A 17,156-nucleotide genomic window follows, 5' to 3' on the forward strand; every position below is an offset into this window, starting at 1 on the left:
TACCGGGCCCAGTTATCAATCAGATATTAGGTAAAATAAAGATACTTTCAGATAGTGCAAAGATCCCCCAAGTTATTTCCTTAGCGCTAATTTTTTCAGAAACCACCAGAGGATTTGTTTTGCCAAAACAGAGTAAACCAAGGCAGGGTGAGACCCAGGATCAGGAAACAGCACCCAAGAGAGAGGGGCAGGGGAGCCCTGCGTGGAGAGAGAGAAGGGCCCAGGAGGGGCAGTGCGGGAGGCGAGTCACTGTCCAGAGTGGAGCAGGCAGAGGGGCCTGGGAGAGACCCTTCAAGAAGAGGAATGTGAGAGACGGGTGGACACGAGGGCCTTGAGAGGAGACTCACCCAACTGGGGGAAGGCTGGGAGATCCATTATCACCAGGTCATAGAAAAGCCAAGCAACAAGACATTAGGACAAATGTCAACTCCGGAGAAAACGACCATTGGGCAGGAGGGACAAGCACTTGTACTATACTCAACGGGTCAAGGCTAACACTGACTGCGCGAGGACTGCGCGTCAATCGGGAGATGGGGGGATGGGACGTGTTTACGGGAGGGCGAATTCCTCATCTTCCACAGTGAAAGCCCCAAACTTAAAAGTCAACAAGCAGCAACAAAATCAGCATGAGTTTTAGAGATATGGGGGGCACCAATCAAAAGGATCAGCTAAAAGACCTGGAAATATTTGTTTCTGAGAGCAGGATGTAGGCAGGGCGGGGTAGATGACAGCCGTAATTCACCGTGGCTTTCCTGTAGACCACACGCATCAATAAGGCTGATAGAGAAAATAAATGTAACATTACAGCCAAAATACCTCAGTGATCGAGGGGACAGGTCCTGGGAACAGCCTGATCCCAGGGAACGTGACCCTACAGGCGAGGCCAGAGGGGCGTGGAGAGCCTGGAAAAATCACATACCTTGGACACCTTTCTGGCTCTGAGGGCCTTTACCAGCTCTTCTTGAGCAACTATTTCACTGGTCAGTTCCATCGCAGAGGCCATTCCTAGGACGAGGTTCACGGCTGGCTAGGGGGCTGGAAGTTTCGCTCAGCGACGAAACTGCAGGGGAGGAAAGAGGGAAGGAAGGGAGAGAGAGAGTAACAAACCATCATGGCCATTCCTCCTTCCCTGTATCTAGGCCTTCTTTTCAAAAAGGTTGGAGGTAAGTTCTAATACAGGTCATGGGTAAAATTATACAAATAGAAACACAAGCGGAAATTCCCGGTAACAAAAAAGGGGAACAGAGGAAGAGCACATGCTAACGGTGAGGACGACGGGAATTGCTGTGATTTTGGACCTGAGGACTGCGGAGGAGGAGCCCTCCTAGGCAAGACCCAGTGCTCATGGTGTCAGCTGACGTGTCCCTGGGCTGCACCCAGTGCCAGGACACAAGAAGGATTCAGGTTTGCTCAGGGTGAAAATACCAAAGTGCTTTAATAAACCTAAGGTCACCACGGCTGAAATCATTTGGTAAATTGCTGTTTACTCTTTATCTTAAGTGCACTGGGGACGAATTCTCAGGCCTTTGCAGCCATAACTAACACACTGCTGAACAAATGACCTCCTCTGCAGGCCAGCTGCTCTGTTCTCAAACAAAGGCAGGTCTGGGGTGGAGGGCAGGCCTTATTGGCTCTGGGTTCAGAACCATAGATAGCCTGCCCGTTCCACATGCTGCCTCACTGGGCTGCAACCTTTGAAGGAGGTGTACCCGCGCCTTCTATCAGTCATATTTACCATTAACCTTAAAGAAGGTGGGACACAAGGCAGGCCACCTGCTGCTGCCTTGGGGCAGAGACTGGCCACAGCAGCCCCCTCTTGGTTCAGTCATTTCCCCTTTCTGGGGGCAGCTTCCTCATCTATAAAGTGGTGCCACCAGGAACTTCTTCACCTACCGCAAGGGCTGTTAGGAGAAGAAATGAGAAAGAACGCATGGGAACATCTTGTAAAGTGTAAGCAAGATAAGGATCCAGGACAAGTACTGCTTGCTAGGGCTCCTGAGCTCCGGCTCCACCCACCACTTGCTGTTCCACAGTGAGGGAGAGGATGACGACAACCACAAGGCCGTGCCAGAGCCACTGACGGCCAGCACTTCTCTACCTGGTGATGTTCCAGGCACCTTATACCCATCAACGCCCTTAAGCTTTACAGCAATCCTATGAGACAGATTTATCTCTGTTTCATAGATGAGTAAACTGAGGCACAGAGCAGTTAAAAATCTTGCCCCGGATAACACAGCAAGTGAGGGGTAGAGACGGGATGCGAACTCAAGCAGCCTGACCCTGGAGCCCACTCTCAAACATCACAGACAGTCACTTAACTGGAACGAGCCTCTGCTTCAACCGTAAAATGGGAACAGCCACCAGAACTACCGTGCAGGCCTGGAGCCCGGATCACAGGCAACAACGCAGGTGGGTCCAGAGTCTGGCACAGCATCAGCCCCACAGGAGAGGATTCATAAAAGACTATTTCGTATTTTTAGTCATTTAAGATTTTTTCCTAGTAACTCTATGAACCAAACAGAAATTTGAGGGGTAATTTATTTTTATTTATCTATTTGTTAGATATTTGTTTAGAAAGTATGTAAATTTAAACAAACCAATTTTTACATAAGCCACTGAAACCATGATGCTAAAAGCAGGATGTGAGAGCAGCCAGCTCTCCCCCCACCTTGCTGAGAACCACCTCAATTCCTGGAAAGGGAAGCTGGCTGAGATAACTGCCCCAGATAAGAAAGCTCAGTTTAGGGAGAAGAGAAGGAATGCGGAAGAACCTTCTGCCTAGGCTGAGAGGACACACACAGTTCCACATCAAATAACAATCCAAGCAATGAGAACTACTTCTAGCCACAGACGACCAAACACCGTGCCCAGATACTTTACACACGACCCAGAGTCTCCCAGCTTCAAAGCACACGCCCTGCACTAGCGGACGACAGGCTGCCCGCTCAGGGAGGTAACAGCGGCCCTCTGAGGTCCCCCCACCAGGGGAGCTAAACAGGATCTGCTTCCAAAGCCCCCCTTGACCATGGGCTGTCTCAGAATTCCAGTTGCTGCCCCCTCCCCCGACCCCGAACGCCTTACATCCTCCTCTGCCTGCACCCTGCCGGCTGTCTTAGTAATTTCAAACCTCAGCTCCTCTTCACAGCCTTTCCCGAACCCTCCCCTCTGGGGTCAAATGGTTGCCCTGCCCTGGGCGAGCCCCGAGCATCCAGAGCATCCCGTGAGTAACTTTACCAGGGCGCTCACGCTGCATTTAGTTATTTCTGTCTTCTCCATTAGACAGCAAAAGCAAGCACCGGGTTTTATTCTTTCATGTGCTTCTAGAACCTGGTCCACAGAAGCTAATCAACGAACATTTACTGAATGAATAAATCTCCTAGGTTCAATCTTCCCCCTAAGGTTTATATCCTCTTCACTATCCTTGCAAATGCTCATTCCAGTTTAAGGTAGATTCTGCCCTGGACTTTAGCAGCCTCTTGTTGTCGATGAAAATAATCCATAACCAATCTATAAATGAAAATTTGGGTGAGTTTATTCTGAGCTGAAATCTGAGGACCATGGCCTGGGGCCTTTCTTCCCAAAGGAAGAAAGGGCACCGAAGAAGTGGGGTGCACAGAGTAGTTATATACCCCCAAACAGGTTATTTCACATATGATTGAAATGTCCCTCCCACAATAGTCACAAGATTGCCTGTCGCAAAGCGCTTGATGGACACAGCAGGTAGTGGGTCTGCTATCTCAGCGGGCGTAGCAGGAGGCAAGTCTATTGTCTGGAGCTGGGCAGTCACAGGTGAGCGCAGCAATCAGTTTCTAGCCTAAGGAAAGATGCTTAATCCTTAAAGAAATGCCAATGTTGGGAGCGGGAGCGAAGTTGCACCTTTATCTCAAGGGCCTTTGTTCTTGCCATAGGGAATGTCTAAAGCAGATATACAATGCATGCTCAACAGCCACGGTCAGGCCCTTTCGGAAAGACAAGGTCAGGCCGAATTAGGTTTATACCAAATGGCTTCCTCATATTCTCCAATATATCCTATTGCTTGCCATTTTTATTTGTCATTTCCCCCTTTCGATCTCTAATCTTTCGATAGAAAGCATTAAGGATCAAAATATTGTCCTCTTGATTAACGTCCTGACATGTGCTGAGCCTTCTGAGATTTGGGAAGAGCCTGGTTGAGCTCATGGCATCTTCTCCAGGTCTCACATCCCCAGTCTGGTTTTTTCACACATTGCTAACATCTGCCTACCATCCTGGTCACTCTTTTTGGAATTCCCTTTGGTTTCCCCATCCTTCCAAAAACATGGTGTCCTCTACAGAAGGCAACAGGCGGCATCAGCAAGTTTCTGAAGTCTGTGAGTAGGACCAAAATCAAGCACAGATTAAAATCACCCTTACAAATTCCTAGGGAAAGTGCCAGGTCGAATGAGTGGGTGAGCCCTGGACAGCCAATCTCCCCCTGCAATGGAGCAGGTACCTGCAGAGGATCAGCCAGATGAACTGGATCTGCATTTTGGGTCCAGGTTGTAGGGAAAAACACTTATCTTTAAATATCAGAACCCCATTTAAGAAGAGGCACACGGGAACCAAATCTGACTGAGGGAACAGCAGACAGGGTCTCCCTGCTCTCTGCTCACACAAGGCACACTCACTGTGTGGGAACGTCCCACACTATAAATCTGTGTGTGTATGATGCAACCTCTTGAGTGAGTTCTCCAGGAGTGGTCAGAGACAAGAAGAGAACTGTCATCTCTCTCACTTCATGCTTTCATCCACTTACCCCATTTATCACATGCTGCTTCTCCTTTTTCTCCCAGTTAGTTAACATCCTCCTTTATTTCTTTGTTAACTAACTTTTAGAACTAAGTTTAACTTGTGAGGTTTTTAACCCAGAGCTCAGAACCTCTGAAACGACATCAATAGCTTGCACACACATCAGTATGTTACTGCATAATCTGTAAATAGGGCTTTGAATCTTTTTAAGCAAAGCTGCTTTGTCTATTTAACAAATACTACAATCTAAAACAAAGGAATGAAGCTATGATCTGTGAAGTAATCTATTATCTCCTCTAAAAAAAGTACTGGCAGTAAGTATCAAGAGCAAAACTGCATATTCCACAGAGGATCACAGCACACCTTTACAGAGAAAAGTGAAAGAGAAAGAGAAAGCTAAAAGGCTGTGAATTCGCAGTCCCTCTTTTTAAAGAACTTGCATCATGCTCATTTTGAAAGGTTCCCTTGTTCTGGAGGAGCATAAGAGGCACTTGAAGAAACTGGGTACAGTTTTGGGATGAGAAATGGAAGGAAGACTTACAGAACCGTTTAACAGAACCACACGACAATGACGTGGGGCGTGCAGAAATCAACTCACAGGGAGAGCAGAACGCGTCAGTTTTGCAGTGTAGGGGAGAGCGGCAGCAACACAGCCAATTCTGGAGGAGCAGGTGACACAGGAGTTTCTGGAACACCACCAGGAGGTGGGATCCCATCCTCAATCCTGGCCTCAGGGTGCGGGGGACAATGGCCTTGGACTGTCAAGTTCCCAGAGCATAAGAAAATGATTTCTTTAGAGCAAGGAGTTCTCTAACACTTCAAACCTTGGAACAGTTTATGTCCACTTTTTCTTTCTTAACCACTGCGAGGAAAGGTTATTTTTCCCTCTAAATAACAAAATGAGCACTACCTTGAAAGGCAAAGAAGATAATTTATATGAAGGCAGCCATAAGATACTTTCGAGTGTCACAATGAGAATGCTAACATGTTTGGATGTTGACTATTTAAGGAAGCCTCAGCAGTGAAAAGCCTGACAGCCAAGATGCAAGCGCTGAAAGTCCAGCTATGAATTCGGCAGACAACTGCTCCCCCGGTATCCCCCTTCCCTCCGGAAGCTGTGAATCACCTGAGCTTTGGGTCAACGGGATGAAATAAAATGCACCACACCCTGATCCTAAGAGAGACAACCCCTCATCACCTGAGCTAAGGTTTCCAGCACTTTGGTAAAAGGCTGGTAAAAATACTAATAAGCTCTAAGTCCGGCAAAGATGGCAATACATACCCAGGCTGCGGCAGACACTGCAGAGGTGGCCACTAGTCCGGCTGGGCAGCAGAGAAGTGGGACCCTGTGCAGCCAAACGCCTGCTTTAATAGTTTTCCCCTCTTTCTTTCAGTTTCATTTTTAGAAAAGTCTCTTTATTTTTTTCCTGTTTACCCCACCCTTCAGCTACATCAACGGAGGAGTTTCTTATAAACCACCCCATTTCCCAGAAATACTTGAGTCTCTTGACCAACTTCTTTGATTCTGTTCAATCAGGGTGGGTTGCGGGGGGGGGGGGCGGTGAGGGGAGCGGGTGGAGACCAACGAAACTCCCCCGAGAACCTAGCTGTTGCCGGTCATTGCATCAGCCGCCGCATACCGCAGGCAGGCTACCCATCTGCTCTCCCCGCCCTCTTCTCGTTCCCCACCCTGAGCATCGGCATGAGACCTCATGTGTGTAGGGGGAGGCGGGCTGTAAAGTCCCTGCGGCTGTCAACAAGGCGGGGCACTGCAGGGGAAAGAGGATGAGCTCCGAGGTCAGACAGACCTGGGTCTTAACCCCAGCTCGGGCACTTTCTTGTTTCGGGACCTCGGGCCATCGCATCCCCTCTGCTTCCCCCTCGGCTTCCCCGGCTGCGAAACGGGCACAGAGAAGCCTCCTAAATTCACCGTGGGGGCTAAGTGCGGTCCCGCGGGCAACCCCCCCCGGCACACGGCAGACCCTCGTTAAAGGGGGGGCCTCTCCGCGTGGGGCAAGGAAAGCGGAGGGAGGCCACCCAGGCTCGGCGGCGCTCGGAGGACGGGGCCATGGCGCCGCGGCAGAGCCCCTCGTGGCGCCGGCCCGGGCTCGGGGACCGCACGGCGGGCGCCGGCGCGCAGGTGGCCTCGGAGGGGCCAGGTCGTCGGGCGCCGCCCGGTGGGCCTCCCTCCCTCCCCGCCTCCACCCCATCACTTACCGGCCCAGCCGCCCCATCCACCAGGCAGGCTCACCCACGGGGCCCTCCACGGCGTCCGTGGAAACGCCGTCCGGCCAGAACAACTTCCGGCCCGGCTGCGCCGTCACTGGCTGTTCTCTCGGGGGCGGGGCGGAGACCGCCGCTGATTGGCTGGCGGACCCCCGGCGCGGCGGAACGCCGGAGGAGTGCAGTCCCGACGGCCTCCGGGAGAACCGAGCGCTTCCGGTGCGTGCGGTGAGCGGCGGGCCGGGGGCGGGAGGGGGCTGGGGCCCGGCAGCGGCTGGAGCGCTCCAAGCCTCTCGGCGCGGCTCGCCTGTCCTTCATCTCCGGTTCCTTCCGAGCGCGCAGTGCCCTGGCCCATCCTTTGCCTCTCAGTCTTGACAGCTCGGCTAACTCCTATTCACCCTTCGAAACCCATCTCCGGTCGTACCTGGTTTGTCGCCTCCATCAGTCCGTGGCCTCCGGCGCAGGATCGGTGTTTTGTGTTTAATCTCTGTCCACGCCAGATAGAACATAAGGCTTGGCACAGAGTAGGTAATCAGGAAATGTTGATTGGATGAGAAGAGCCTATTTCTTTGACTTTCTCTGTGCCCCCCTCCCGCCAGGTTGCGTTCCACAAATATTTCTAGATGCCTGGGATCGAACAGTGAACAAAACACAGCAATCCTGCCCTCGCGGAGCTGACATGCGAGTGGCCGTCAGCGCCACTCCCCCCTCCGTAGCCTCCTGTCTCCCATGACCTTACCGCTCCTTCTAGCGGTACTTCTCTTGGTTTAATCACCCCCCTCTTTCCATGAAAAAAGTCTGTTGTCTGAGAAACATAAAAGGCAGCAAACGCCTTTTTCCTGAAGTTTCTGTTGTTTTCGGTGGCTCCCGATCTTCTTTTTCGCCTGTTCCCCTTGAGTCTTCCTTGCCTCCCCTGTCGCCCTATTGGATGAGTTTTGCTGGTCAGTCTGTGATGCTGCTGACCACCTGGCGCCCTCACCTCCTCCACAGCCTTGCTCGGGTGTCGCCTCTGTCCTAGGCCGTCCTCGGCCCCCCTATGACACCGCAGCCCCAAGCCCCCCGCCGCCCTGCTCTCCTTCTCTCTCTTACTCTTCTCCCTAGGATTTCTCACCACTGACATGCTCTGTCTCCCTTGACTCTGGGCTGTCTCTCCCCACTGGCGTGTGAGCGTGCTGAGCCCAGGGCATCCTTTACTGGCTCGTTGGCCGCCGTGTTCCTGATGCCTGGGGCGGGGCCTGGCGAGTAGTCCATGGTCCGTCAATGTTTGTTGAATGAGTGAACAAAATGTACATGAAGCAGATAGTGTGGGGAGCCCTACTGTGCACCCTCTGCCTTTGTTCAGTCCTTGCTGCCCTGCCTGCTTGGGAAGTGGGACTAATGGGCCCCAAGGCCGCTACTCGTGGATCTTCTGCTATAGACCTCGTCTTTACTTCCGGCCATCGGCCTCTCCTGTGAGTCGACTGCTGTGGATGACGGGGTGGATGGGAATCCATCCTACTGGCTGAAGAAGGCGCTCTGGTGGTGGGAGCCTAGTGGGTTCCCTTTGACAGGAAGGAATGGGGATGCTGGGTGGGTGTTGCTGGGCACAGGAGTTGAGACAGGTGAGATGTCTGATCAGGATGGGCCTCGGGACCAGGCTAAACGTTCAGAGGACAGAAATGCCAGCACGTTCGCGGTGCACAGTTCCATCAGTTCATAATTAGTCCTTTATAATGTAGCTCCATTTGAGATGGGCTGGCCCGTGATAGAAGTTTCATTTAGACAGTGGCTTTGGGTGTGAAGGCGGTTCTGCCTGGACTGGGCTGCAGGTGACAGTGGGGTTTTTGGAGGTGGCAGGCCACAGACATGTATTGAAGGACGACCTAACGGGGTTGGCAGTGGCGCCCTTCAGGCATGTGCCATCCTTTAGGGGAGAGGCGTGGAGGGGGTGGGCTGCTTGATTCCAGGGGACGTGAAACCCCCTGTCCAGGGGAAGAGGTGGGTGGTAGACAGGCTGTCTGGAACGGCAGAGGGAATCTTCTGGCGCTGACTTCACCCCACACGTGGGAGGAGGGGCTCCTGGTGGTGTATTAAGGTGGCGCACAAGGGGCGTGCTCAGGAGTCGTCTGCTGCCCGAGCTGTCAGCGCCGCTCCTGCACGCCCTCTGCTGTCCCGGACGTGCCCCGCAGCCTTGATTTCCTCTTGCGTGCAGGCTGACTTAGCAGCACAGAATTGACCTCCACACTGAAGCACTTCTTTCCAGAAGCTAGTTGGCAACACTTTTTCGTGGATGATGGTTCTAGAAAGGGGACATTCAGTGCCCTGTGAGTCTGTGTGTTTAGAGGGAACCTGGCGGATTTGGATCACACCCTCAGAATTGGGTGGACTGTCGCCTCAGACACCTCGGCGTCTTGGTGTTTGGTGGGGCTCTCCCACTGGCCTGTGGCCGAGATGGGGTGGGGGGGGGAGAGCGTGCTGGGCCCAGAGGATGGAGGGAAGGACGGCGGCTCGAGGAGGACGAAGGTGCGGGTGGCGTGCTCTTCCCAGCCGGGGCCACACGTCTTTCCCTCTCCGTACTTTCCGACCTGCCCTGGGGCGTGTTGATGAGTGGACATGCTTCTCGTCCGTTGCTAATGACCACTCCTGCCGCTCCCTTTATGCATCTATCTTTGCAAACATGTGCTAGCATTTGTAGGATAGCGTTCTACAGTGTGGTTGATACAGTGAAAACCATGTGTTTAATTTGTAACAGACACCCTCAAATCGGCCTTCCAAAAGGCGTCTTCGAAGTCCTGAGTCTTTCTGTCCTGGCACTGGGTCTCCATTTAGTCAGGTCCTCTTTATGTCTTTCGATAAAGTTTTAGTTTTCTTCATGTAGGTCTTGCTGATTTTTTTGTTAAATTTGTTCCCAGATATTCCATAGTTTTCATTTTTAAAAATTACGTTTTCTAGGACCCGGCCCCATGGCACAGTGGTTAAGTTCAGCATGGTCTGCTTCAGCGGCCTGGGTTTGTGGGTTCAATTTCCAGGCAAGGACCTACAACACTTGTTAACGGCTGTGCTGTGGCAGCATCCCACATACAAAGTAGGGGAAGGTTGGCACAGATGTTAGCTCAGGGTGAATCTTCCTCAGCCAAAAAAAAAAAGAAAAAAAAGAAATTACCTCTTCTAACTAATTATGCATGGTGTGTGGAAAAGCCCTCATTTTGTATGTGTTTATTCTTAGGGGCTTTTCAGTCTGGGACTTCCTAGCTGGCCTGTTTTCTTTTAACTACATGTGGGGGTAAATATGCTTCCATGCGTGTTTTCTGACACTTGACTCTGTTGGGTCTTAGGTTAGTCTGCCCTCAAAGGACAGCAAGAAACTGCATCTTCAATGGCTTCTTTGGTGGCTTATGATGACTCAGACTCAGAGGCCGAGACCGAGGCTGCGGGAAGTGTTAATGCCACCAGCCAGATGACGGACACTCGCGATGTGGTCAAACCCCGAGGGCAGGATTTTGCACCCGGAGGCCTGGACGTGACGGAAGCGGGAGCACTGGCCACAAAGCCTGGTTCTTGTGAAGACCCAGCTGGCCATCGTCTCCCGCTGGCTCGGCTCTGGAGAAGTGACCCGGGGTCTTGCCCCAGCCGGAGGCTCCAGTGGCCCAGGACGGAGCCCGAAGTCACCTTCCCCACGAACGAGCCTCCTCGTCCTTCCCTGTGGGCCAGCCACACTCCGGCCGGCCACGTGCCCCTGGCAGCTGCCCATGTTAAACAGGTAAAACCCTCCTGGGGGACTGCCGGCTCCCCTGAGCTGTCTTTCTGTGCCCAAACCAAATGTGACACCTCAGGGACAAACGGCAGCTCCCTGCAGAGGAGAAGGCGTGAGGACTGCGTCATCCCCTACACCCCGAAAAGACTCAGACAGTTGCAAGCAGTAGGTGCCGAAACAGGCAAGAGCAACGAGGCAGAGGCCCGGGGCCCCTGTGCCCGGCGAGCCCCGGCCCCGCTCTGCGTTGCCTCCAGAGTGTCCGAGTTTATTCAGCCGTATTTGGACAGCCCGTATAAAGAAACCAAGATTCCCAGGAGTGTGCTCTTCCATCTGAGAGGCCACCGTGGCCCTGTCAACGGTGTCCAGTGGTGTCCAGTACCTTCTCAGAGCCACATGCTGCTCTCAGCTTCTATGGATAAAACCTTCAGGGTAAGACTTGAGTGCACCTGCTCTTTCCAGGTGCTCTTAGGAGTGACCTGCTGGGATGTTTTCTTCTTCGAAACCGTGAGGTGGCTGTCGTGGCAGGGTGACCCCTTCTTGTTGGGAATTTCTGTGATTCTCTTGGTTGCATTCAGGAGCTGGTTCTTGGTGTCCCCCCCATGGATCGTTGATCCATTCTGCCCCACCCCCCACCATGCCCATGCCGCCAGAGGATGCCAGTGCTTATCCGTCGTGGGGGCGGTGAGGACATGCAGACACTGGAGGCCTGGGCGGGAGAGGTCGTTGAGCGAGAGCCATCAGTGGCAGAGGCAGGCGGGCCCTGCCCGAGCCCCGGGCACTCGGGGACATCCTCTGTGACCCCTGTTGAGTGTTGAGCGATGCCAGCTCTGTGCCAGGCACTGGGCTGGGTCCAGGGGGCACAGAGGTAGGTGGGTCCAGCCCTGGCTTCAGGGTGAGCACAGTGTGGATGGAGACACTGCAGCCCCGGGCTCAGGCCTGTGAGGGTGGGACCCCTGGGGGCACACCAGTGCTCTGGGAACCCAGTGGGAGGGACAGCAGCCCCGCCTGGGAGGGAAGGTCACCTGGGAAGGAGGGTGTGGAAGGGCGGGCTTGGCTCTAAGCATAGGAGACCTTGAGGGGCTCGATGGGGGAGGGGCTGAGGCTGGGGAATTGGGGAGCCAAGACCAGGGAGGCCTGTGGATGCCCTGCTGGGGACTTCTGGCTTACCCGGAAACTCTGGTTTTCATTGTTAGTTCTATTTTAAAAGCTACCGAAGTAATGCAGACTTGCAGTGAGCTGTCGCCATATCCACAAGTGTGTAGGGTAACGGGTGTGTCGCACCTGTCTGTGCCCTGTCTCCAGCCCCCACGGGCTGCACTCTGTGTCCCTCTGCCTCAGCGTCCTCGGCAGCTAGGAAAGCACCACACGTAGTAGGTGCCAAAGAAAAACGAGCTGAACAGAAGCTTCCTGGAAAGAAAATGGCTTTGGACTGGGAGGGACGTGGCTTCGAATCCAGCTTTGCTGCGGGTCGCTGGTCACCTGGCCTGACCCTCCCCCTCCGAGTCCGCTGTGTCATCTGTAAAGCTCACCGTCATAGCTGTGTCATGTGATCATGGGAGAAAAACGCTCACAAAGCCCCCGGCACAGAGCTAGGTACCCCACCGGTGCTCGAGAGGCTTCCTGCCTCTGTTTTCCTCAGAGATCTGGAACCAGCCTGCCCAGGACGGTGTATTTGCAAGTTACGTTTTGAGCTTTTTTCCTAGGAGGCATTTTCTGAAATGAAGAAAGGAAGCCCAAGTACAGGGAATTCTAGAAATGGGCTAAATCACTGGGAGTCATTTTAGGCGGCAACGTGAGTCCCGAAGTGGCTTGTCTGTGTTCTTTCTGGCGAGGCTGGTGGAGTTCTGTGGGGAGAGTGTCATGCTGTGTCCTCAGTGTGGAGCTCAGGGTGGTCTTCGGGGCTCTTCCTGCGAGGCCGGGGGCTCAGCAGTCTGCCCAGGAACCTTCTGGCATCCCTGGTGTGCGTTGTGACGTGCTCACATTGGTCCCATGGTCCTGGGGCCTCCCAGCTCTCCTTAGATCTCCTTCCCGAGAGTCTGTGCCCACGGAGGGCCGTGGGGGCCTGCCCCTTGGTCACGAGCCATTGGGGGGTTTCTCACAGGCGTGCGTGGGGACTGTGTGGAGCCCGGCGGGGTCTGGCTGGCCTGGCTGTGGGCTGGAGTTAGAGTGATCTGGGTCTGTGCCCAACAGCTTGGTGACCCTCTGCAAAGCACTTAACCTCTCTGAGCCTGTTTCCTCTTCAATAAAGCAAGCTCGTGAGACCTGTGGCTGGGGCTTCTCAGGTGGGACAAGTGCCTGGGCACCATGTGTCTCAAGCACCCCGTCCAATGCCAGGCATGTGGAGTTTTGTGGAGGGTAGTGTGGTCACAGCATGCCATTAGGGGCACAGGCAGCCCCTTTCTAGGAGCCCTGAGGGAGGGGCCATCTGGCGAATGTTGGCAGTACAGGCTTGAAGAGGAGGCTGCGTTGCCTGGGCAGAGATGGGTGGAGGGATGTGGGGCGGGTGCATCCTGGTGGGTGCCCGTTGCCCGCCTGCCTGCGGGGCTGGGCCTCCTGATGCCGTGGGGCAGGCCTGGAGCCCCGTGGGGACTGGGTGGGTGCCCGCTGCCCGCCTGTCTGTGGGGCCTGGCCTCCTGATTCTGCAGGGCAGGCCCGGAGCCCCCTGGGGACCTGGTGGGTGCCCGCTGCCTGCCTGCCTGTAGGGCTGGGCCTCCTGGTGCTGCAGGGTAGGCCTGGAGCCCCCTGGGGACCTGTCTGTGCCTGGCGTCAGCGTGGGACTCGGCGGACCCAGCTCGGTCCCTTTCTCCTGGGAAGCTTAGGTTTCCCAAGCAGAGGTGTCCCCATGATGGTCTTTGAACAGAGAGCGTCTGAGTGGAGTCATGTGTGTTCAGTCGTGTAGTGGGTGTGTGTGGAGATGCATGTGCCAGGCAGTGTGCACTGTGGACGCCGGAGGCTCCGGTGGAGGGGACCCCGGGAGCAGCCAACCTGCCATGACACTGCGTGACCAGAAGAGGGTGCAGTTGGCCTAGCTTGGGAGGCCGCAGGACCACGGTAGGAATGATTTGCTGGGGCGGGTCGCTGAGCCCCGGGGCCAGGGCCAGTGGCTGTGGGGGTGCCCTGGGCAGGCCGGGCGCAGCTGCTGTGCCCACTGCCCGTTCGGGGAGGTGGTGTGTGCTGCAGGCGATGACGTGGGCGCCGGCCCCTTGCTCAGCCTGGCCCCCTCCAGGGAGCCCTGTCCCCTGCACTGTCTGCCCCTCATGGTGATGCTGTAGGGGTGGCAGTGTTGGTGGCCGCAGGGGCAGAGCGTCGCTGCTGTCCTGGCTGCTGGGTCCGCATCTGCTGACCCTTTCCTACTGTGGTGTCTTGCAGACCAGGGCTGTTGTCAGCTGGATGCAGACCGTGGGCCAGGGTCCCTCTGCTTTGAAGTGTTTGACCGTTTTCAGGGATGGAGTTATTTGGTAAATTGGTTTTGGGCAAATTGGCTTTGAGCAGCTCTTCTGTGTGAAGAATATGTGGCAGGGGCCGGAGGAGCCGGGATGGGAAGACGGGTGGGCTGTGGACTAGATGGGGGCTGAGCTGGGAGCTGGGGAGCGAAGTCCCGGCTGAGCCCTCGGGTGTGCCGGGCCCTCGGGTCTGTGCATAGCCTGGAGGGCAGCTGGAGCCCCGGGCAGCGTGGGGTTCTTTTCCATCCCTGGCGTCAGAGGGTGGGCGGCGTGGTAGAGCTGGGGGCCTCGTGATCTGGGATGAGATGGAGGGGGCGTGGGAGGCATTTTTGGACCCTGAGTCTGGAGTGGGCACAGGGCTGTGGGCACAGGCAGGGGTCCCAGCTTGCTGCAGCCCAGTCCTGGGTGGAGAGCAGGTGGTGGATGCCGTGGGGAATGAGCTGGAAGAGGTCATGGGACAGGACACCCCCCAACTCTGTGTTCGCTTCCTAGAGTGCCTGTCCCCTTGTCTTTTCGTTAAAGTCTGCCAGAGTGCCTTCTTTCCCCCCTCTGGATCAAGAAGGAGGGAAGAGCTTGGGGGCTGGGGTCACAGGACTTTAGTCTGAATCCTCCCTCTGCCCATGACCGGCTGTGTGATTTCGGGCAAGTTACCTAACTTCTCTGAGCCTCAACCAGTGTATGTAAAGTGGAGATAATGTATGCCTTGCTGGGTTGTTGTGAAAAGTAAATAATGTCGGATATGAATTACCTAGTGTGGTGCCTGGCACATAGTAGGCGCTTACTGTGTGCTCGCGTTGTTGCTCTCCCAGGAGTCTTCTCCCCTCCTTTCTGTGGTACCGCCTCGTTCTAGCTGCATACTCGCAGGACCACATCTGCTCCGCCTGGTGGCCTGTAAGCTTCTTGAGCATGGGAACTGCACCAGACCCATTTTTATGTTCTCGGTAGCACCTGACACAAGGTTTTGTGCATGTTAAGTGATCAATAAAGACGAAAAATTTTTGGATTTCATTTCCAGCCTTTGGGAAAGGATTGTGTTTTAAGTGCATAAATCCTCTTCGCCACTAGGGGGCACAGTAGGCCTTCACATGAGAGCCCACCCGAGCTTCTAGAACGTGGAAGAACCCTTGATGCAAGGTAACATTTACTGAAATGCTATTTCTTTTCTGATGGGGAGGAAAACAACACAATCCAGCTGATGAGTCTGAGGAACGTGGCGTGTCAGTGCCTCCGTCTCCCTAGAATGTGGCTCGGAATTCATAAATTTCAATCGGGTACCGTACGGTGGGAAGATACTCACTTTAATAAGCTGTAAATGTTCTGTGAGCTGTAAAATATGCTTATATTAGTTTTGAAAAATTTTCAGCTTGAGAAATTAAGTAAACGAAAACAGTGACTCATAATTCCGCCCCCACGCTCTGTTTCCCTTCCCGCCGGTCCCTTCCTGCCCCTGTCTGCGGCGCGCGTCTGTTCCTCATCATTGTAATCCCAGCACGAATGCCCTTTTCCATTCTCTTTTCATTTCCCTGTGTCCTCATTTGGCTCAATACGTTTGAATACCCACTGCACAGAAAGATAGAATTCAGACTTTGAGGCCCTTTTTGAAGGAAAAAGCACAAACTTTGTCTGCGGGAACCAAGCTCAGGCAGCCCCTATGGTCGCCCCATGTGCTGAGCCCTCTGCTGGCCCCGAAAGGGCTCCCAAAGGCACATGGCCTGCCTCTCGCTCCCACGGACCTACTGTGCGCGTGGGAAGATCCGGCGTTCTGAGACGCGGGGAGATTTTAAATAAAATGTATGAATTAGGTGTTGTTTGTTTGCTTTATGCAGTAACTGGCTCCAGGAGTTCTTTCAATAACAAGCTCCCTTAAATACGCTGAAGAAAACTTTTCATTTTTGATCATGGATGTAATAGATGCTTCTTGTGAAAAACTTTTTGAAGATGCAGAGAAGTGTAGTGTGAAGGAGCACCCGGGACCACCGAGCGTCCTGGCCCTGAGTCGGCAGCTCGTTACCACCAGGCCTGCGGCGGGACCCCTGCGGCGGGACCCCTGTGGCGGGACCCCTGCGGCCCTCCCGTCTGCAGAAGTGGCACCCCTTGCAGGGCGTGTGCAGTTTTGATTCTGCTCCCCCGTCCCCCATCTTTTGTACCGTTTGTCAGGGGCATTTTTGTACCTTGTTAAACCCTTTCCCCAAACATACTTTCATGATTGTCTCAAATGCCAAACGTTGCTTTGTCACCTGCGTGTTCTTTCCTGTCATTTCCTGCTTCGTTTAAGATAGCGCTGCAGTGAACATGGCTGTCGGTTAAGGCCGTCGTCTTTGCTGCCTGAATGCAGTTAAGATGGGCTTGGGTTTCCATTCAGGCTTTAGCTAAAGCCTTTGTGTGTGGTGAGCGGAGCCTGCACAGATTCAAACCTTCAGTGCTGTTGCTGGATGAGACTCCTGGGTTCCTGTTCTGTATGTGCTGCTTGGGAGCTGTGTGACTTAGGGAAAATCTCTTAGCCTCTCTGATCCCCCAGTTTTCCAACTGGTAAAATGGGGATAATGGCTACCTATTAGGGTTGTTGCTGTGGAGAAGAAAGGAGAAGATGCAGGTCAGTGCCTCGCACACAGGAGGGGCTGCAGAAGTGTTCCCAACCCCCCGTCCCTGTGGATGAGTTACAAACAATTAGAGAAAAAACAAGTCGGCCAGAATCTTCCAAGTTAATGTAACTCTTGTTTTTGTTTGAATCTTTTCATAGTCTATGCACACACGTTTTTCGAGAGTTTCAATGTCAGTGTTCCTGAGATACTTTTGAAATGTAAAAAGTTTCTGGGGTTGTCTGTCCCAAGCCATTTCCCCACTCCCTTTTCATGAGCTGCCCACTTGGAAGGTTTGCATCGGAGGGCTGGGTCCACCCTCCAAATGGTCATGTTTAAACCGCGATGGAGGAGAAGGCAATTGCATGGCGCCCGGCCTGTCACAGCGTTTCTGCGTCGGAGGCGCTAGTG

At 53.9% G+C, this 17,156-nt stretch overlaps 2 protein-coding genes across 5 annotated transcripts in view; one reads left to right on the forward strand and one right to left on the reverse strand.

Annotated features, from left to right (window-relative positions):
• The window catches only part of WARS1 (tryptophanyl-tRNA synthetase 1), a 31,655-nt gene extending 24,523 nt beyond the window's left edge, over positions 1-7,132 (reverse strand). Inside the window, exons 1-3 of one of the 2 annotated variants that reach the window (XM_070593576.1) lie at positions 6,985-7,104; positions 6,050-6,113; positions 920-1,060 (exon numbers count right to left, since the gene is read on the reverse strand). In XM_070593576.1, the coding sequence (XP_070449677.1) occupies positions 920-1,003 (84 nt within the window). In that variant the 5' untranslated portion in view covers positions 1,004-1,060; positions 6,050-6,113; positions 6,985-7,104. Of the gene's footprint in view, positions 1-919; positions 1,061-6,049; positions 6,114-6,984 lie in introns of both variants that reach the window. The other variant, XM_070593575.1, reaches the window with a different exon arrangement.
• Positions 7,091-17,156, forward strand: part of WDR25 (WD repeat domain 25) — a 137,229-nt gene continuing 127,163 nt past the window's right edge. The window contains exons 1-2 of one of the 3 annotated variants that reach the window (XM_070593574.1): positions 7,091-7,218; positions 10,305-11,152. In XM_070593574.1, the coding sequence (XP_070449675.1) occupies positions 10,346-11,152 (807 nt within the window). In that variant the 5' untranslated portion in view covers positions 7,091-7,218; positions 10,305-10,345. Of the gene's footprint in view, positions 7,515-10,304; positions 11,153-17,156 lie in introns of all 3 variants that reach the window. The other 2 variants (XM_070593573.1, XM_008536979.2) reach the window with 2 other exon arrangements.

This window comes from Equus przewalskii, chromosome 25 (genome assembly GCF_037783145.1).
Source record: "Equus przewalskii isolate Varuska chromosome 25, EquPr2, whole genome shotgun sequence".
Taxonomy (NCBI): domain Eukaryota; kingdom Metazoa; phylum Chordata; class Mammalia; order Perissodactyla; family Equidae; genus Equus; species Equus przewalskii.